General features: G+C 38.8%; 1 protein-coding gene across 1 annotated transcript; it reads left to right on the forward strand.

Annotated features, from left to right (window-relative positions):
• Nucleotides 1–293: 293 nt before the first annotated feature.
• On the forward strand, nt 294–21,635 carry LOC128670692 (poly [ADP-ribose] polymerase-like). The gene is made up of 17 exons (XM_053746557.1): nt 294–509; nt 591–729; nt 1,502–1,665; nt 2,058–2,251; nt 2,811–3,003; nt 3,221–3,323; nt 5,134–5,290; nt 5,929–6,139; nt 6,642–6,746; nt 8,071–8,170; nt 10,184–10,343; nt 10,720–10,873; nt 13,327–13,544; nt 13,795–14,291; nt 20,494–20,647; nt 20,989–21,168; nt 21,469–21,635. Exons 1-17 carry the CDS (start codon nt 390–392, stop codon nt 21,539–21,541), a joined length of 2,922 nt encoding a protein of 973 aa, XP_053602532.1. The 5' UTR covers nt 294–389; the 3' UTR covers nt 21,542–21,635.
• The last annotated feature ends 529 nt before the right edge of the window (nt 21,636–22,164 follow it).

Genomic DNA, 22,164 nt, shown 5'->3' on the forward strand with positions numbered 1-22,164 from the left:
GGTGTTTCCCCGCGCGCGCCCCCCGCCCCGTTTATAGTGATGGGGCCTTAGCAGTATGTATAATATATTTATACACTTTTATATTTTAGGTTACACACTGATCCGTGTTTATAATATCATTATAACATATTCCGTGTCAATTTCAACCTTGACGTTGGCATAATTATCGTTTTGGCGAACGATGGAGCCATGAAATAAAAAAAAATAAATCTTTTGACAATAAAGTGACATTGACAGCAACTAGAATATTCTAATTTTCTTTTCCCTCCACTTCTATCTGTCAAAATACACATCGCTCGGCTGGCGCGCCTACTGTGACTGCGCATTTTGATTCTGATTTTGTTCGTGTTTGCAAGTTCTTTTTAAGAAGTTTTCTTTTATTTCCTAAAATGTTCTCCTCGTGTAATTTGCCGTATAGGGTAGATCGTGCCAAGACCGGTTTATCAAAGTGTGTAGGGTGTAAAACGGTAATTCCTAAAGAAACTTTAAGAATGGCCCGTATGTTTCAGGTAAGCTCAACTGGGTAAAAACATCACACTAGTTAAGTAGTACCTATGTAAAACATTTTGAATAACAAATTTGTGTTGCAGTTTAAATTTGGTAAGATGAGAGAAATTTGGTACCATATGGAATGCTTTTTTGAGAAACAAAGGCCAAAATCAGTGTGTGAGATAGACAACTTTAACAATATAGACGATGAAGATCAACTGTGGCTTACCCAAAAAGTTGGTGAGTCGTTAAAATTTGTTTTGTAAAAGTTGTTTATAAACCTACCTGTCTGTTAAGTCATAATCATTAATTTGTAGCTTTAGATGTGTAAGTTGAGAGTTTGAGGATACCTAGTTGCTGATGTCTTTGTAGGCGATGTTTATGTGAAGTTATCGCAATAAATATTTTTGAGTTTCAGTACATACTGACGTAAGTTTAATAAAATTAACAGTTAAAATAATTTCAAGTAACCTTTGGAGCCCCAGATGACAAATCATGAACACGATAGATATTATTGTTTGGAGTTTAAAAGATCAGTGACAGAATTGAATATAAAGCAATACCTAACTGACATTGTGTGCTCTATGATTGTTACACAAATTATACTCTAAAATAAGTACTAGAGGCCGAGTAATACTACTAGAAACTAAATATTTGGTACATCTGCATAGACTCTTTATATGATGCCATATATCTACCTCATTCTGTTGACTTGTTTTCAAACCATGATATGTGGACTATTTAACCATTAATACCACTATTAACCACTGCATTAATACAATCCACAAGTATCTACCATAATTCCAGATTAGATTTTTGTAACATTACAGGACTTTGTTACAAGTTAGTTATTCTCTAAAAGTTTTTATCTGTCTCAGAATATGTTTTCTAACTAAATATCACAACATCTTAGACAGATAAAGTTAGCCCTAAACTTTCAAGACTTGTTTATCCGATGCTCAATTTTTATGCACATAAACATCTGATTTTTTAAATATTATTTATATTATAGACGAAGTTCTCCAAGCAGCCAGCGTGATCTGCAATGGGGAAACAAATGGGCAAGCAACTAAGAGGTCATCAAGCGAAGTAGTTGGCCCACTGACAGACTTCAGTGTAGAGCTCTCTAAAAGCTTTAGGGCCAAATGCAGAGGTTGTGATATTAAGATTTGCAAGGTATTTATAATTTTACCATGTGGCATCTATACATTTTTGTGTGTCTGTAAATACTCTAAAAATGGAACAGAATTCTCAAACGATATGGTATGTGGTTCCCCCCCTGGAATGTGAATGCTCCATATTCTCCTGTGGATGTTGTGCTATGAGGTGACTAAGGGTTACTTAGCCTTGGTGGCAGGTAACACTAGCATTCCCAGGGAGATTCCACTTTAGATAGGTTGTAAACTTACAATCAAGATTTCAAATTCTTAAGGTTTTTTCCTTATTTTGAGCTTCACCGCCCTGAATGTGACCAAGAACACTCAAAAATGAGAGAGTCAAAGTTTTTTTTTTTAGAAAATATTCCTTTTCTCTCTCTTTACAATGAATACCTAAATTGTTATTTTTAGGGTGAATTACGCATTTCCAAGACCTCGTATGACACAGATATTGCTATATTATGGGGCAAGGAGCAGCTGTGGTACCATGTTATATGTTTTGAGAAGGCTAGAAAAGAATTACAGTACTTTGCTGGTGGTGACATGCTGCCAGGTTTCAATGAACTTCCTGAGACGGACCAGCAAAATGTTAGGGATAACATCAGGTATGATGTTGCACTTGACTTATCGTTAAACTTTATACGCTATATATATTAGGTTGTACTTTTTTTATTTAATTAAAAAAATATCCCATGATATAATAATAAAAATTGTTATTCTGTGATGAAAGGTACCCTATGTCCTTTTCCATACTTCAAACTACATTTATGCATAATTTCAAGAAGTTTTGTTGAGTAGATAGAGTGTGAAGAGGTAACAAACAAACTTACTTTCGCATTTATAATATTAGTAAGGATTAGGTTGATGATAATGATATAAATAATGTTGTAATTAATACTGGTTAACAATCAAACTATTTCCTGGCATTTTATTGAGTACTAGCTTTTGCCTGCGGCTTCAACCGCATTAATTTTCCAGGATGAAACGGTACCCTATGACCTTTTCCATACTTCAAACTGCTCTAAATTTAGAGCATGAAGAGGTAACAAACAAATATACAATCTTACTTTTACATTTGTAATATTAGTTAAGATTAGCATTTATAGGAGGTGAAATAATTCAAAGATTTAACCAGCCCTTATTAAATGTGATTACTGTTCATAGGCCTATAGCATCTGATGAAGTTCCAATAAAAAAAATTAAGAATGATCCAGAGGAGCAGGAGCGACAGAGAGAGATGAGTGAACAAAACAATTTATACCAGAGCTACAAAAGCAAACTCAAGAATTTGTCTCAGAATGAAATTGTTCAAGTGTTGAAGAGGAATGGGCAATTTGTACCGAAAAATAAACAAGAGGTGTGAATTTTTTTTAGTAATTAGCTATTGCCCGCGGCTTCGCCCGCGTTAATTTACGCGATGAAAGGTACCTTATGTCCTTCTCCATACTTCAAACTATATGTATGCAAAATTTCAAGGTTGGTTGGTCAAGAAAATTGGTTAAGTAGATATAGAATTTTAATTGGTGGCGCTAGTTTTCGGCTGGGCCCAGTCTAAATAAATATAAACATGGCAGGCTCTAGAGTTGCTGGCGGACTGCCTGGCGTTCGGAGCGCTGCAGCGCTGTGCGGAGTGCCGCGGGCAGCTGCTGCTGGCCAGCCTCGGGTACAGGTGCTCAGGTCAGTGCTGCCCTCGCCTCACACACTAGAGTAGCTGGCGGAGTGCCGCGGGCAGCTGCTGCTGGCCAGCCTCGGGTACAGGTGCTCAGGTCAGTGCTGCCCTCGCCTCACACACTAGAGTAGCCGGCGGAGTGCCGCGGGCAGCTGCTGCTGGCCAGCCTCGGGTACAGGTGCTCAGGTCAGTGCTGCCCTCGCCTCACACACTAGAGTAGCTGGCGGAGTGCCGCGGGCAGCTGCTGCTGGCCAGCCTCGGGTACAGGTGCTCAGGTCAGTGCTGCCCTCGCCTCACACACTAGAGTAGCTGGCGGAGTGCCGCGGGCAGCTGCTGCTGGCCAGCCTCGGGTACAGGTGCTCAGGTCAGTGCTGCCCTCGCCTCACACACTAGAGTAGCTGGCGGAGTGCCGCGGGCAGCTGCTGCTGGCCAGCCTCGGGTACAGGTGCTCAGGTCAGTGCTGCCCTCGCCTCACACACTAGAGTAGCTGGCGGAGTGCCGCGGGCAGCTGCTGCTGGCCAGCCTCGGGTACAGGTGCTCAGGTCAGTGCTGCCCTCGCCTCACACACTAGAGTAGCTGGCGGAGTGCCGCGGGCAGCTGCTGCTGGCCAGCCTCGGGTACAGGTGCTCAGGTCAGTGCTGCCCTCGCCTCACACACTAGAGTAGCTGGCGGAGTGCCGCGGGCAGCTGCTGCTGGCCAGCCTCGGGTACAGGTGCTCAGGTCAGTGCTGCCCTCGCCTCACACACTAGAGTAGCTGGCGGAGTGCCGCGGGCAGCTGCTGCTGGCCAGCCTCGGGTACAGGTGCTCAGGTCAGTGCTGCCCTCGCCTCACACACTAGAGTAGCTGGCGGAGTGCCGCGGGCAGCTGCTGCTGGCCAGCCTCGGGTACAGGTGCTCAGGTCAGTGCTGCCCTCGCCTCACACACTAGAGTAGCTGGCGGAGTGCCGCGGGCAGCTGCTGCTGGCCAGCCTCGGGTACAGGTGCTCAGGTCAGTGCTGCCCTCGCCTCACACACTAGAGTAGCCGGCGGAGTGCCGCGGGCAGCTGCTGCTGGCCAGCCTCGGGTACAGGTGCTCAGGTCAGTGCTGCCCTCGCCTCACACACTAGAGTAGCTGGCGGAGTGCCGCGGGCAGCTGCTGCTGGCCAGCCTCGGGTACAGGTGCTCAGGTCAGTGCTGCCCTCGCCTCACACACTAGAGTAGCTGGCGGTGTGCCGCGGGCAGCTGCTGCTGGCCAGCCTCGGGTACAGGTGCTCAGGTCAGTGCTGCCCTCGCCTCACACACTAGAGTAGCTGGCGGAGTGCCGCGGGCAGCTGCTGCTGGCCAGCCTCGGGTACAGGTGCTCAGGTCAGTGCTGCCCTCGCCTCACACACTAGAGTAGCTGGCGGAGTGCCGCGGGCAGCTGCTGCTGGCCAGCCTCGGGTACAGGTGCTCAGGTCAGTGCTGCCCTCGCCTCACACACTAGAGTAGCTGGCGGAGTGCCGCGGGCAGCTGCTGCTGGCCAGCCTTAACGTTACGAAAAACAGGCCGGCTTCATTGTTCGGTCGTCTTCCGTTGTCAGCCGTTGATAGACAACACAAATTATATGAAAATTCGACATACACACATATGTGATTTTGTAAAAAAATAATCAGTTTAATCAATTTGTTTTAAAAAGGTAAGAACAGCAGCTAATTTGCTCGCAAATCAACCAAATCCAATTAATTGGCTATTTACTGTTTTGTTCTCATCATAGTATATGTATATTACGAATGTTTTTTGGCTCCGAAATAGTAACATTATATAACATTTCACTATAATAAAAAGATTGCTTATCTATTAGGATTTATCAGCGCGTTCTCGTCGTGTGGCCAGTTTGTATCACAACCGGTGCGGTTCCCGCTCACAATACCACCGGAGCTGGCGCAAAAGCCCCCACTGCTGGGGTACGAGCCCACGGTGGGTGTGAGGCTGTTCCGAAACCGGCCCCATCCAACCACGTCAGTATAATAAATTAATATTATTATGATTTTGAGTTAGCCCCACGTAATTAAACATCCTAGAGCCAGGTCGATCTGAAAAAGATCATTTTTAATCTTGACCTGACCAGGCATCGAACCCGGGTCCTCCAGTGTATTAGCCTGGCGTGATGACCATTAGGCTACAGAGGTTTACAAGTATTCATACCTACATATCTTCTTTACAGTCGTATTTTCCTTCACCAGTTTTATGTGGTGGACATCGACCACCAGTCGATCAAAACTACATACATGAGTTAAACAAATTCGCCTGTCATGAATTGAATTCGAACCTAGGACGTGCCTAAAATAACAAAAATCATGTATAGTAGTTTTCATCGAACTTCACTTTCTTCCGATGAAGGAAAACATCGTGAGGAAACCTGCACACTGGTTGATTATTAACTTGTGTGTGACATGGGGAAGGCACTGGCAAACCTCTCCAATGAAAGGTTTGTGTGTTTCATTCCACGGAATGACCGCGACCCTTAGCCAAGGAATACGACTATGAAGACGAGCTTGTTTTTTAATATAACACGATTAAATATACACCATTCAGGTCAACAGAAAAGGACGTAGATCAGTACAAAAATCTAAACCGTTTTCTGTAATTTTGACAGCGCGACAAAGGAAATTGTCAACGCACCATTGAAGAATATGCAATTCTTCATATACGGCCGAGAGCTGAAAGACAGGAAAGATGACATTAAAAAGTGCATCTTCAAAATGGGAGGGCTGGTGGTGACCAAACTGACTGACACCATGGCAGCTGTGATCTCCACTCGGAACGATATGGTAAAGAAGGCAGAAATAGCAGAGAAGCAAATAGAGGTATGTCGAGTACTGTTTAGTTTTCTTACTATCAAATAAAATGAGTGTTACGTGAAAATTTCAAAATATTCTCCTAATTATTATTATAAAAGTGCACATAGTTTGTTACTTCTTGAAATTTCCTATATATACAGTACAGTACAATACAGAAAGTTGTATGGAGAAGGAAGGCTATTACTTTTTATATCTGAAAAAAAAACTGCACCCGTGGGAAATTAAAGCGGGCGAAGCCAAGGGCAAATATTAGCTTACTGTATAATTTTAAGATTTGACTGTGATTTTGCGATATGGAGTGCTCCTGTTCTAAAACGACGGACCACACCCTACGCCTAATAACAATTGCCACCTAAAAGCGCCTGCTAATCACAAATAGAAACGGATGCAGTTGTACAAAAGATAGAGAAGTTTTTCCCTTTCTATTATATGCACGTATCGTATCTCTTGCAGCGACAGATTACTATTAAAATTGCAAAGTGAGAATGCGCTTTAACTATTGTTTTAGGTCGTAGAGGAATCCTTTTTGGACCAAATCGACAAAGAAAATGGAACCGTGATGGATTCCATAAAGCTGATAGGTACATGCAACATCGCAGATTGGGGCTCAGATGTGAGTATTTTTTGTAATTTCACCCTTCCAGTCCCAGTAATGGGGCAGAATAGGCGGACACTTTAAACCGAGTGGAAACTGCCCAACTGAATTTATTTAGTAAGGCAGATTTATAGATAGAAAGATTACACAACAACAACAATATAATAATTAATAATGAACAAACTCAACCTGTGCAATGCAATGTGTGCGACGGAAACTAATTAGTTCCAGCTCAGCTCCTGACGACCTCGGTGGCGCAGTGGTAAAGTGCTTGCCTCTGAACCGAGAGGCCCCAGGTTCGATCGATTCGGGTCATGATTAGTATTTGGTTTGGTTAGTATCCCATAACACAAGTCTTGAACTTACTTTGGGCCTAACTTAATCTGTGTGATTTGTCCTAAAAAAGCTCGATATTATGCAGACAAAGTTATGTAACCACTTATTTTTAGCTGCCACCAGAATTATGATGATTCAAACGAGATTTCACTACTCCGCTCCACCAGTGGGCGTCGTAATGCCGTTTGTGATAGATAGGGAGTATTACTGCACATTTATCTCGCCAGAGTGCAGCAGTTGGTAAACAAAAGCATTGCCCGCCTTTTGCTTGTTGATGAAAACGTTTATTTTAGAGTACTTTATTCATATAGTAAGCATTCGTTTGTGAAAATATATAACAGTGTTGCATATTCGGGTGGCAAAATATTGGGAAACATCGTTTTCCAAAAGATAAAAAACGTCGAAAACTATGGAAAACCGCCACATGTTGCAAAATTTTTGAGCCAGTTAATGGTCAAAAATATGCTCGCAACACTTCACACATGACGACTTATGAAAATATGGACTTCATACAGGTAAGGCTTTCAGTTAAAATCAAGTTTATCAGTTTATCAATAAATTGTGAAATAAAGTGAAAAATGCTTTTGTTTATCAACCACACAGTGCTGCACTCTGGCGGGATAAATGCGCAGTAATACTCCCTATTAACGGAACGAAACCGATGGAGACAGCTGATTGACAAAGTCAGAAGGAGCCACGATCCTCCGCAGTGACGAAAAAGATTAGAGAGATGCAAAGAAAATCTGTAACACGTTTCGTCAATAAATTCACGGCTCTGCTGTTATTTTACGACCTGTCTGGCTTCGGCTTCTTTTCTAAATATATTTTTGTTAACTAAAATGTACATTTTTATCCAATATCAATATAATAATTATAGATTATAAATAGTCACCTAAATCTAACTCTGTACTTCACAGGCACTTTTTCTCGTCAATTTTTATATATAATTTTCGTCTTAAATAAATATGCTTGCTATAAACTAACAACTAAAAACATTTTGTTTTAGCCAATAAACCGCGTACCTCCGGCCGTGATCGAAGGTAAACATATTGAAACGTGTGGAAATAATTATAAGAAGCCTTCAACATCAACGCAAATCATTACAGGTAACGATTGTTATTACCGTGCATGTTTTCCGTATACCCCATTTATTAAACAAGAATAACTTTTGCCCGCGGCTTCGCCCGCGTGAGTTTCCTTGCAAAATCTCAGTAATTATTTTTATCGCGTATTCTGTAAAGTATAAGATTCAAATTCGTATTTTTTCTCATCTTTTGTTCAATTTCCTGTTTCCCGCTACGTGTCTCGTCCCGTAACTTGTCCAATCCCCCTTCCTGCTATGTAGGTATCCTGTACAACGGTACAGGATACCTACATAGCCCTACGCCCTACATATTGTGCCATCGCGTTTTTCGCAATGTGTCCCGCCCTTTCCTACTAAACTTGCCTCGCCCATTTTCCACTACGTGTCTCCGACCCATTTCCCGCTCCGACTCCGGTTTTCTGCAACGCGTGCCGTCCCGTTTTCCATGACGTGTTAGGTACCTCCCGGTTTTTTATTAACCACAAACATTTTATCTCTCTTCAAAAATAATGAAGTTTCATATAAGTTTCCACCCCTACATCATTCCCCTAGAGATGTAATTTTATAGAAAGAAAATATAGAAAGAAAGAAAACATTTATTTGCCAAAAACATGAGTTGATGTCTTGATGGATTAAACCTACATGTTTTACCGAATAAAGGTATGCAAATATAAATAAATAAAGAGGAGCATGCTATCCACTACAAATAACAAAAAAAAGAATTATAATGTATACTAAATAAATTACACTAAATTCTATCAGAGTGTATCGTTAAAGAAATAATTTAAAGTATAATAACATTTATCAGTTAATAAATACTTGAGGTGCTTTTTAAATAGATTTAAATTTAAGCTTTTATATTGATTTGGAATTTTGTTGTAAATTTTCGGTGCCATACATACTATGCTATTACCGAGTAAAGCAGTTTTTGACGGGTGCATGCATAATCGATAGATATCTCGATGATTCCTCAATACAACATCAGCTAGACGAGGGAATAAATGAGCATTGGTTTTCACAAATGTTGCTACCTCAAGTATGTAAAGTGAAGGAAGTGTAAGAATTTTGTGTTTTTTAAAAAACCGCTGATAGATAATGCATTATTATATACTTTCTACTTCTTCCTCTTACCTAACATTTCAAGTAATTTTTTGGAATGAGGGAGGTGTGATTTACTACAAAGAGTATGTTTGCCAATTTTCAGCTCAGCATTAATTTCATTTTTCAGATTTTTTGGTAGATGGCATATATTTTTCTTAGGCTTAAGCTTTTTCTTCGATTAATATAAATCAACATTTATTAATTTCTTGACGACCTCGGTGGCGCAGTGGTATAGTTCTTGCCACTGAACCTAGAGGTCCCGGGTTTGATCCCCGGTCGGGTCATGATGGAAAATGATCTTTTTCTGATTGGCCCGGGTCTTGGATGTTTATCTATATATGTATTTGTTATAAAATATAGTATCGTTGAGTTAGTATCCCATTACACAAGTCTCGAACTTACTTTGGGGCTAGCTCAATCTGTGTGATTTGTCCATAATTTAGAATATATTTATGTATGTGTGTATTTATTTATTTGTGTGTTTGTTTGTTTGTTTGTTTGTTTGTTTGTTTGTTTGTTTGTTTGTTTGTTTGTTTGTTTGTTTGTTTGTTTGTTTGTTTGTTTGTCTTTTAATTCCTATTTGTGTCTCATCATCACCTTAACTGGAATGCTGAGCATAGGCTTCTCCTTGTCACCTTCTCTATCCGGTGCTAATCTGGTCCACGTACGACGTGGGACTTTGATGGTTCTGACACTTCTTTCCCCTGCCGTAGACTGGATTTATGTTTTTTGCATATAAATATGGTAGTAGCCGTCAAATCAAATACTTTTCCATGTGTCAAAAAAATATATATATCTTGAAGTCAAAAAGCGTTTTAATTATACTTTATTGAAGACTAACAATACTAAATGTTATATAAATAAATAATGTTCCATTATAATGATTTTACATTTTATTTTACATCCAGACGACTATTATTATTTGTTCCCGTAGCTGGGTCAGTGATAGAGTCGGCGGAGCTGGCGCGCACATCCCACGTGTTCCGCGACCGCGAGGGCGACGCGCACTGCGCGAGGCTGTCGCAGACCGACCTCGTCACTGGGACCAACGTCTTCTACAAGCTGCAGCTGCTGGAGAGCGACGATAACGACAGGTACTCTTTGTCTATTTCAACTGCACTTGCACAAAATACAATTCGAGTGCGAAAGGTGGAGATTTGTCTGCATTTCTTAGTGCGTTGAGCCCGTTTCTGTGTTGACCCGCGATACAACCTTAGTGCTTAGTATGGGCCATCCATAAAGCACACGGGGTCCGATGTCTGGCTATGCCGCTCCCGCCTGGCCCTGGCAAAAGGGCCGAATCGAGCGTTTCCCTGTTTCTTCCGCAGCCATTGAGCGTGGGAGCCCAGGGTCGCCTTTTCTCGTTCGATAGCGGAACGGGCTCGCTAGTGGGCTTAAATGTAATATCAGACTTGGTTTAGGAAATCGCGGACAGAAGCTACAGTTCACATATATCTTATATTTCTGTAGATACTACGTGTACACAGCGTGGGGCCAGATCGGAAATGACGGATTGGACAATATAAAATATTTCGACAATCTCGAAAGCGCTATGGTTCACTTCAAATCCAAATATTTTAAACTAACCAAGAACAAATGGGAGGACAGGCATGACTTTGTTAAGGTTTGTATAAAATAATTTTTTTAACTTTATATTTAGACTAGCTGTTTACTCGCGACTTCGCCGCTTAAATTCCCTCGGGAACAGTATCTCCGTATTAAAATGGGATTGATATAGTTAAATTAAAATATCCATAGTTCATTTAAAATACACACAGCGCCATCTAGTGTTCTTATTGCAAAATTTTTATCAGCATTTAGCGCTACCTATCATAGAATACAGGTTTTTCGCAAATCCCACGGGAACAATCGTTTTTTTTTCCGGGTTGAAAGGTAATGTCCTTCTCCATACTCGAAGGGCTATATAAATAAGTTTTGCGATATCGTTAAACTATCGAAAGTATATGCGTCAAATTGTCACCGAGAATAGTGCCTTTAATTAGTAGTCAGTATCAAATAAAAAATATCTTAAGCTACTCGCAATTTTTCTTTGCTGATGTCAGAGTTAACGCGTCGTGATTTTCGTGCAATTATGGTATATAATTTCAAGCGGGGTTTGAGTGCTGATGACTGTATCTGTGAATTAAAATTTGTGTTTCGTGACAAAGCTCCATCCCGTAGCTCGGTGTGTCGGTGGTATGGTATAAACAGTTCCAAAGAGGAGATTTTAATCTGTCAGACGATTCTCGTTCAGGAAGGCCTGTGTCGAAACAGTGACTTCAGAAAAGGAATGAATGTTTGTCTTGTGGACGAGTTGAATATGCTCAGCCTGTCTCAATATAACGGCGTTCTAAATAGTCAGGCCAGAATCTTGGCCTTGGTAATTTCAAATGATAGATGTTAGTCGATGTCAAGGAGTGTCCAGATCCGTTGGTACCAACAGACCAGCTGCATGGTGCTTTGCTTATTACTGCCGACTTTATCTCTGTCAACAATTCAAAACCTGCGTCAGTTACTAAGCGTATATTTTTCCGAGGGGATTACAATAAGATCAATTGTGAAATTTTACAAATTGACTGGGTGCAGGAATTCACTAATAGAACTGTTAATTAATCTGTTCAGTAATTTTATGACTTTATTAATTCACTTATCGATGAATATATACCAGTTGCCCAGTCAAATAACGAGTCGTTTCCTGCCTGGTATTCTAAAGCGCTGATTAAGCTGATTAAAGAAGAAAAAAAAAACAAATATCTTCGTAAATACAAGACTTATGGTAATAGAGCGGATCTTGAGGCATTTAGATTGCAGCGTGGCAGGGTACGACAACTTGAAAAACAATGGCATCGTTCGTACCTAGAGAAAGTTGAACAAACGATTGAAAACAATCCTAAATTTTTTTGGACTTACATTAATTCGAAAAAAATAATAAAAATAATAAGACCTGATCATGGGCATATCATTTCATTGGTATATATCAATGAAATCATATGCCCATGAGCAGGAAAAAGAAAATGGTCCTTGTTTTATTTTTGGACGAATAGGTATAATTAAAATAATATGTCTCGATGAACAGAAGACGAAATGGTACACAGAGGTTTGTCGTGTGCGTTACTCCAGCTAGAAAGTATCTCCTACAGAAATATGAATATTCTACCTCAATTGATCGAGCGAGATCACACCTTGACAATGGCGCTTGACATCGCGCTCAACTCACTCAAGATTTTTTGAGCCGCACTGGCCTAATTCTGCTTGAGCATCCCCCTACAGTCCGAATCTCGCACTCTGCAAATTCGGACTCTTCCCATTGATAAAGGATAAACTGAAAAGTCAACGGTTTGCCAGTGATAACCAACTAATTCAAGCTTGGGACTTGGCGTGTGAGGAAGTCTCTGAAGAAGTGTGGAAGAAAATTTAAAATGATTGGTTTCGACGCATGGAAAATTGTATTGCAGCCAATGGAAATTATTTTGAAAATCTCTTAACATTTAGATGTGAATTCTCAAAACTTATCTAGTGCCCTACGTATATGCGATATTTCAAGAAGATTGGTTGAGTAGAAGAGTTAACAGACTTACTTTCGCATTTATAGTATTAGTTGGGATTGGGATAACTTGCTTGTCGACTTTGTCGTCATAGATGTCTTTTCAACTTGTTACGTTTTCCTCCCTAAAACCTAATTTTAATTACGATAGTCGTAGGAAAATTTATTTCTGCAATTTCACGATAATTAGGCTGTGTTTGCAGAAGCCTACAGAATCCGCCATATTACATTGTCTCCCAACCTGTGTATGTCTGATAAATATATGTCAAAGTTAATGGTAATGTATTATGTGTACATGAGGGCCTCAATGCACCATTCCGCTTCGTCGTTCTCCGTCGCGTTGACGTCCGTCGACGGATCAACGCAGAAATTGTGCGGAGTTTCGACGCACGTCAATGTTAAAAGCTATGTAAAACAAAGGGTCAACAACGCGCTGCGTTGACGTAACGGAACACAGTGGGCCTCAGCCGATTATATGCTAAGTACTAATGTTGTGGAGCATATACTAGCACTACATTTTTTTTTTTCTGCAGCACCCTTATAAATATTACCCTCACGATGTAAACTACAACGACGCGAACACGCTGTCCTCCTTAGAGGTGAACTGGAAGTCCGACCTCCCCATATCCGTGCAAAGACTAATGCAGATGATATTCGACATCGACACCATGAAGTTGACGTTGCAGCACTTTGAGCTGGACACGGAGAAGCTGCCGCTTGGGAAGCTATCTCAGAAACAGCTCGATGAGGGGTAAGGACTGAAAATCATAAGAAAATTGTCTTGAAATTTTAAATATATACAGAAAATTTACTTTTTTATCTTCGGTTGATGTACTTTTTTATGTACGTTTTTACGTGCATTTTATTCAACACTAGTATAGACACTATGGCGTGCTCTTCCGATCAATCACGTCGTGGTTTGCTTTCATTTATCGAGATGACGAATCATTAAATATTAAAAAAAAGAAACAAAATGTATCTTTCGCATTGTCCAACGCTAGGTTCAAGGTGCTGATGAATCTATACAAATACGTCGAGAAGGGGAAAGTTGGAAGGTCCAAGATTTTAGCAGAGAGCAGCCATTTCTACACTCTGATCCCCCACAAGAGCAGCCGTAGGACGCCACCAGTCTTAGACTCCATGGAACTCGTCCAGGACAAGATGCAGGTCTTAGATGACTTGATGCAGATAGAACTCGCTTACACTCTGAGAAATGAATACTTCGAGAACAGAAACTATCTGGAAGAATGTTATAAAAAACTGAACACTGATATAACTCCTTTGAACAAAAATTCGAATGAATTTAACACAATAGAAGAATACGTGAGAAACACGCATGCGTCGACGCATTGGCGTTATTCTTTGGAGATAGAACAGGTGTTCAGGATAGTGCGGTCGGGAGAAGACGCCCGCTATCTGCCGTTCAAGGGGCTTCACAACCGTCGGCTTCTGTGGCACGGCTCTCGCGTCACCAGCTTCGTTGGGATCCTGTCTCATGGTATCTAGTACAAGCTTTTATTTAATTTCACTTGTCTCGATGTTTATTTCCATGACATTATTATAAGCATGACCCAACTCAACGGTTTACTGCTGTACTTACACTATGTTTTTGTCGCTCGTCGAATGCAACAAGATCTCTCTGATGATAGTAAAAAGCTTGCGTTTTATTAATTAAATAGTTTATTAACTATTAATTAAAATTAGTTTTCTTAATTAACTAGGTACTCTTTCACTTGTATGGACTGGTTTCTGGTCATCAACAAATTATGTTGAAAAATCAAGTATGAAAGGAACCATAATGACTTTCTTTCGGTGTGACAATGGTCATGAGAGTTTGCAGAATTATCATGATGTTATTCATTACAGAAAGGCAATATCTTAAAATAAGGGAGTTATAGTTTTTAACGAAATATTGTATTTTATCTCAGTTGAGGACTTCAGTACTGGTTTGCCACTTTTGGCGCAAAATATGCCATCGTGCATCATGATGTATTTCAGCCAATATACATTAGAAACGCTCTGAGATCCGCCCATATTCGTACGTCTAGCGTTCTATTATGAGCTCGACAACACGATACATAATAAAACAATAAGGTCGTTATTCGAATGATATTATCATTCGGTTTGAGTCTGCAGTAAGTTATCGACCTGTCCATTCAACTGCATGTTAAGTTACCGTGTATGGAAGTCTAAGTAATGTTAATAAGTGCTAAGTCGCAATGATTTTGAGGGTTTTAGGTTGATATAATTGACTGTACTTGCTGACGCGTTTTTATTGTTGCAGTTATTCAACTATCTAAATAGAAGGTAATTTATAGGTAATAGAAGGTAATTTTCGTATAGCGCAATTATTCTTTGAAGTAGCCTTTATGAGTAGTTTTAGATCAATTATCTTTCGCTAACGCTTACAATTCATACTTAACCTTTTCAGCGCCAAAGTCTGATATATAAGACGTTAAAGTTTCGTGCCCTCGCCGCCAAAGTCTGATATATCAGACAAATAAATCTTACCAATTTAACTCTATTTTTTCTAATCGTTATAGTACCTGATCACATATGCATAAAATTTTCAGACAGTTTATACTTTAGTTAATCAAAAATAACAATTTCACAATGTATTATAACGTTATTTTAATAATAAATTATTAAAAAAGAAACCGTGTTTATTGATTAAATCCGACTCTTTTTTTATTTGAACCCTCAGCGCCAATGTCTGATATATAAGACATTAGTGATGTTACATTACAATGTAACTACCAAAGCCTAAATAAATAAAATAAATCAGGTACTCTAAAAAGAAACTTCTAAAAAAGTCAGAATTATACAGATTTTTGTTTTGGGCATAAACATTTTTAAGTGTGATGTTATTTTACAAGTTTTACCACAGAAAATGGAATTATTTTCAAATTATGTTTTGAATCGAATCCAGTAAATTTCATGGTATGTCACAACACTATAGCGACACGATCATGCATCAGTCTCGTGCGCCAACGTCTGATAAATCAGACACGGAAGTGACGTCAGAGGCGATAGATGTTTCTAGAACTATTTATTTTGTGCTGTACAATGAGGGTAGGAGATATCGATAAATTATGGAAGTACCCTGCAATATCATGTTTGCGTTGCTGTGTTGATGTATTATCATTGTAAATTAATATTTATTGAAATATGACCACTACAGAGGAGTTGATTAGGATTTTAGAAGGAACTAGTGATGGTGAATTTGAAAGTGATGAAGTGTTCTTACATAATCAACAGGTAAGTTATTAAAAATTATAATACAATAAAATAAAGTGTTCTCAATCTAGTGTAGTTACTCTGCTCTGATACAATATAGTGTTTGTAATTTTCTTTTTTTATAAAGGAATATTGAAATTAATACCTATAAAGATGTTACCTTTAGAAAAAAAACTTCCTATCAAATTTATTTTCATATTTTTTATTTCGTGTTACTAAAAATATTAGAATTTTGTGAGTAATTTACAACGATTGTTTCAGGGACAAGATGACGAATTTAATTGGTTGGCAGGAGCACCGCCGCCTCCAGTTATCGACGAGTTCGATCATTTTACGTCAGGAATATCACCAAGTTTAATATCAAAGGCTTCGTCTGAACTGGAAATCTTTGAACATTTTATTAATTTAGAACTTATCGAACATATGGTTAAATGCACTAATCAATACCATCAACGTCTAGTGAGAACTCTTCCATTGAAAACGTACTCAAGATTACACCGATGGAGTGACGTCACAGTACAAGACATGTATATATTTTTAAGTGTCACCATGTTAATGATAAGAAATTCACATTTGTCTATTGAAGAACATTGGTCGACGGATCCCCTATTATGTGCTCCTATATTTGGGAAGTTAATGACTCGCAACAGATATTGTATGATTTTAGGTATGCTGTTTCCATGATCTGACAGCAGCACCAGCATCAACGTCTGATTTAAGACTAACTAAGCTAGAATTTATTATACAACACGCACGTAGATTGTATAAAGAATCATTGGTTCCTTACAAGAATTTGTGTATCGATGAAAGCATCGTCCCTTTTAAAGGGCGCCTTGTTTTCAAGCAATATATGCCTAGAAAACGAAATAGATTTGGGATAAAGCTTTTTGTACTATGTGATATTGAAACTGGATGCATAGTGGACTTCATAGTATATTGTGGTGCAACCACTGATGTTGCAGATATTCCGGATTTGGGCAAAAGTGGGTCTGTCGTAGTTAAACTCCTTGAAGACTATTTTGATTGTAACAGGTGCTTATATGTTGACAACTGGTACAGTAGTCCTTCGCTGTTTAAGTATTTAAAAAATAAGAAAACTTACGCATGTGGCACGGCTAAAGTATCTAGGCGTGGGATGCCAAAATTTAAAAAAATTAAGAAAGGCGAAGTGGATTCCCATTACTGTGGCTCGCTAATGGCATTAAAATGGAAAGACAAAAAAGATGTTATAATGTTAAGTACAGTTCACGACAGTAAACTTGTGCCATCTGAAAAAATCGATCGCGTTACCCGTCTACCGAAAATGAAGCCTGAGTGTGTGATTGATTACAGTAAAAATATGGGATCAGTTGATAGAACAGATATGATGATAAGCTCATTAACGATCATGAGAAAGACTGTAAAATGGCACAAAAAGCTGGGTTTCCACATTTTCGACATGCATTTATTAAATTCCTTTTTATTTACAACGCCATGAGCATGACAAAGCTTGATTTAGCGCAATTTCAGTTGAATGTGATACGGCAACTCATAAGCAAACACAAACCGGCAGCTGATGTATTGACCATATACCGCAAACTTCACAAAGACAAAGTCTTGATAGTAACCCTTTACGTTTACTTACAGCCGCGGCTGTAAAGCATATGCCAAAACTCATTCCGGATAGGAAATGTCAACGGTGCAAAGTTTGCACTAAAAACAAGATCCCAGACTCGGTATTACTGTGCAGAATGCAACGTTTATTTATGTGTAGATCCCTGTTGTAGAGTGTATCATGAAAAGAAGGATTTGTAATACTTATCAGGAATTGGAAAATACCTACTTGAAGGGTATAAAAATTTGATGGCTAATTCCCTTAAAATTTAATCAGCTAAACTTTTACACTCCGTATAATGTATACCTACTCACCTAATTATGTTATCATTTTTTGTTATACATACCTAAGTACCGGAAGAAATAAAAATAAGTTTTTTGATTCATAATATTTTTTATTTTATCACGACAAATCAAATTCCCTTGAACTTTAATAAAATAAAAGTAATTCTGTTTCCTATTTTATCAAAAAATAGTATCATAATTACTTACATTTCAAGTAAATAGATTATGTATTCCAAATCATCATTTTTAAACAAACCTTATACCTATTTATCAAAAATAGAATATTAAGATTTGTACTGACTGCAATGATAAGTTAGAATAACTTATTGTCACCTGCCAGATGCCAAATAACATTGTTGTACAATAAAGATTTATCTTATCAACACACTGAAACCGCGTCCCACCGTGTTCAATGTGCGTGCGCGCAGGTATATTTGTCCTGAAATAAAGCGGGCAAAAGTCAAATCGTTGTCAGTTTGACTTTTGCTGTTTTTAATACAAAACCGCCATATGAGTAAGTAGGCCAAATCAAAAAAAAACATATCAAAAGAAACATTAAAATAATCAATAATAAAATATACAGCTAAAAGTAGAGCTACTTATTATTATGAGTATAGTCGTTTATCAAACTGAATTATTGTTTTTCAGTCTCGGATACTTCTATGTTGTGAGTATGTTCATTTAAAAGCGTCCGTAAAAAATTTAAAATTTTGACGTAACAACGTGTACGCATACAAGGTTGGATATATTTTAATTCCTCGTTGAGTAAACGACAAAAATGTTCATTCCTGTTATCGGTTGCACTAAGTGATGCACATTCTGGACATGATTTCACAGTCACTTGCGGTGGGTCCTCTTTTACTTGCTCAGGAAGCATTTTTGGCAATTGTTTTTTAACCCTTTCTTGTAAAACAGATTTGAGGAAAACAGTTTGAGTTGCATCTTCATCGCTGTCTGAAAACTCCTTCCTAACTCGTTTGTTATCTGGAAAATTTTACATGAATTAAGAAATTACTTATTATTTATTTAGCATGCTTTCCTTCAGAGATTTTAATTTCGTGTAAATAATGTTTTAAGCGAGGTCATCATTAAAGAAAGTGATTGTATTGCTGCATGAAAACAATATTTCTCTGCCGTTACCGGTACTTTACATTATTTTACTACAAAAAGTAATTGAAAATCATAACTCTTTGAAATACAGTAAAAGCTTACCTTTAGCCATGGCAATTGAAAGTAAAAAAACTTGAGACGACGAAAAGAAAAATTACACTTTCAGATGATTCAAGTTAGTCATGTCATGTAGGTAGGTAAGCAAGTCATGTAGTGTAGGGTAGGGTAAATTTTTACACAAGGAATCGTTTTTTGTCTTTAAAATAAATATAACTTGATTTAAGGATTGTTAGATATTAATACGATCATCAGATCTAGTAAAATGAATATTGTCTCCATCATTTTATTAATTTAGTAATAAATCAATAAGTTAAAAGTAAATCTTTTGTAAGGTATCGAAGTTTATGACCGGAAGTTGGCACATCACTAACACTTGTTAGAAACTCATAATAAGCATACGCCACTGTCTGATATATCAGACACGTAGTGATGGAATTAATATCATCATTACTTGTGCGTTTTTTCACTGTACGCCACTAAGATTTCAATACATTTTGTTCTAATTATTTTGTTTAAACTGTTTCAAGGAGTACAAAATAATTAAATAAACTCCATGAAACTAAAAAAATACAATAGATATATTTTTATAATGATTTATTTAATAAAAATTAATAAAATCGATACTTAATATCAACAACACTAGTAAAACAACCACGTTTATTGCCGTGGCGTGTGGTGAACGTTTTTGACGAAAACTCTTGGCGTGGAAAGGGTTAATCACTTTAGAGGGTTTAGAAATCTTAATCTTATTTCACTAAATTATTTCCATGTGTGATTTTCCACTTTATTATAAACACATGACTTCTAAATGCCATGCTAAAATTTAACATTGGGACATTTTAATTAAACTAACATTCATGAGTCTGTAAGAAATATCTAATTTTCACAGTTGTTCTATCGTTAAGAATGAATATAAGATCATTGCTTGTTTCTGTAGTTATTCGTAGAATTTTGGTTGAGGTAACCCTAGACGTGGTTATGGTATACTAACTTAGAACACACGTCGCTATATTGTTTAAATACTCGAAAGATATGGTCATGCAATGCAGGCTAACGCCAGCGAATTTGCCCCTAGGGGGGCGCTAATGTTGTGATAGGTCCCTTTTTAAACAAAAATTTGGCTTTTCGCTGTTGTTAGCCCCATTCAGTATCACTGTTGGTTGACTGGTAGAAAAAGCTTTTTTTATAAGTTAACGAATGCTTGAAATATCAGCCATTTATGAAATATAATAAAGTTTTTATTTAATAATCAGTTTTAAGCAAGAAAAAAAGTTTAATAATGAAAAATAGTTACGGAATCGGCACAAGGGCATTTTAATGTCCCTTTCTTATAGATTGCTTTCGTTAACTTTTTATGTAACTACAGCTTTAAGACCCGCCATGTATGTGTTGTAATTAAATAAACAACTTTCCAGGTTTGGTTCTACCAAGAACGTTTCAATCGAGGTTAATGTTCGGCAAAGGGATATATTTTACGGACATGGTGTCGAAGTCTGCCAACTACTGCTTCCCTAGCAAAGAGAGCCCCGTCGGGTTGCTGTTACTCTGCGAGGTCGCACTGGGGAATATGTGAGTGTGACGTTCTTGAGATGTTGATGTTCTTGACTAGTCCGTCCGCGATCGGAAGGTCCCAAGTTCGAATCCTACTCGTGGTAATTTCACGTAATCATACCTATGACTACGTGAAATTACCACGAGTAGGATTCCACCACTCGATTCCGGCGAAGGAAAACATCGTGAGGAAGGAAACTTGTACATCGATAGAATATTTTGTTCATTAGTGTTTATGTGATTACTTGCCATCATATGGCGGTGGCTCATAAATATCACGTTCTTAGGCGACTCGTTAGCTGTCGAGCGCCGATACGTGGCGTCGAGACTGTGACACATAGAACAATCGGTGTTAACAGGAAGGAGTGTACCGAAGGTGAGTGCGTGAGCGAACTCCCTCCCGGCATCCAGGCGGTGGTGGGCCTGGGCCGCGCCGGGCTGGAGCTGAGCCGGGTCCGCCCGGGGCCGGCCGGTGGGGCGCTGCTGCCGCTCAGTCCGCCGGTGTTCGTCCAGCGGGACTCCAGCCTCGACTATAACGAGTATCCTTTACATAGTCTTTATTCTCACAAGAAAATTTCACTAACGACTTGAAATTTCATTCATTTTCAGAAAAAAAAAAGATCGAACATTGTAATGTTCGATCTTTTTTTTTTATAAAGTAATATATATTTATAAAGAGTTGAGAGACCTTTGTCCGACGGTGGGACGGAATAGATTGAAAAAGAACTCTGTGACTCGATTCGAAGTATCGAGCGCGGAGCGTAAGATTAACATAAAACGAAGGACTAACGAACACCCTTTTACATATAAGTATAGATATTTCCTGAACGATTGCACAGGTTCGTCGTGTACGACGAGGCGCAGGTCAACATCAAATATCTACTGCAGGTGAAGTTCAACTTCAACTACTAAATCTCTATCGAGAATCATTTATTTTGCATTCAAATTTTTTAAACTATGTATAGTTAAAATGTTGTTATATAAGTACAAAAAGTCACGTTTTACAGAAGGCAACATCTTACAGGCATACACTTCTTACTATCGTGCAAGATTCGAAACGAGACGCAGCGAACCAATCACATTGCATGTACATACGTCCAGCGGGACCCCAGAAAAAAAAAATGGTTGCCTGTAAAGTCGGTTTTACGGGCGAAGATTTTACGTGACAACGTCTTTTTACGCGCGCGGCAGACCGATCATAGTTGAGTGGGAGAGAGACGCAAGGCATTCGGCGGGCCTCTCTCTCGTTCGGTGACTTATCGTAACGTTACCGGGCGTTACACTTTTTCATAAGTAACTCCCAGCCGCAACCTAATTTAAGACGTTGTCACGTCAAAAACAAATTATTAATTATTAAGATAATTATCTAGTTTTATCTTTGCTAAGAACGGAGGGCCCCACCGGCGGCAACTTTGTTATATTTAATTATTTCCTCTCCAGATGTAACTCTAAACAAAAAGTTACTAAATTTTAAGAGCATGATATGAACATTAAATAAATAAATCGTTCTCAAACCCCTCGTGTCCCTAACAGCG

This window comes from Plodia interpunctella, chromosome 6 (genome assembly GCF_027563975.2).
Source record: "Plodia interpunctella isolate USDA-ARS_2022_Savannah chromosome 6, ilPloInte3.2, whole genome shotgun sequence".
Classification (NCBI taxonomy): Eukaryota; Metazoa; Arthropoda; class Insecta; order Lepidoptera; family Pyralidae; genus Plodia; species Plodia interpunctella.

What these genes read in the sequence shown, in the direction of transcription:
- LOC128670692 (XM_053746557.1), top strand. Translation starts at nt 390, where the DNA reads ATGTTCTCCTCGTGTAATTTGCCGTATAGGGTAGATCGTGCCAAGACC. An exon ending in AACCGGCCCCATCCAACCAC is followed by an intron (nt 5,291 to 5,928) that starts GTCAGTATAATA and finishes TAATTTTGACAG; the next exon opens with CGCGACAAAGGAAATTGTCA. An exon ending in GAGGTCGCACTGGGGAATAT is followed by an intron (nt 20,648 to 20,988) that starts GTGAGTGTGACG and finishes CGGTGTTAACAG; the next exon opens with GAAGGAGTGTACCGAAGGTG.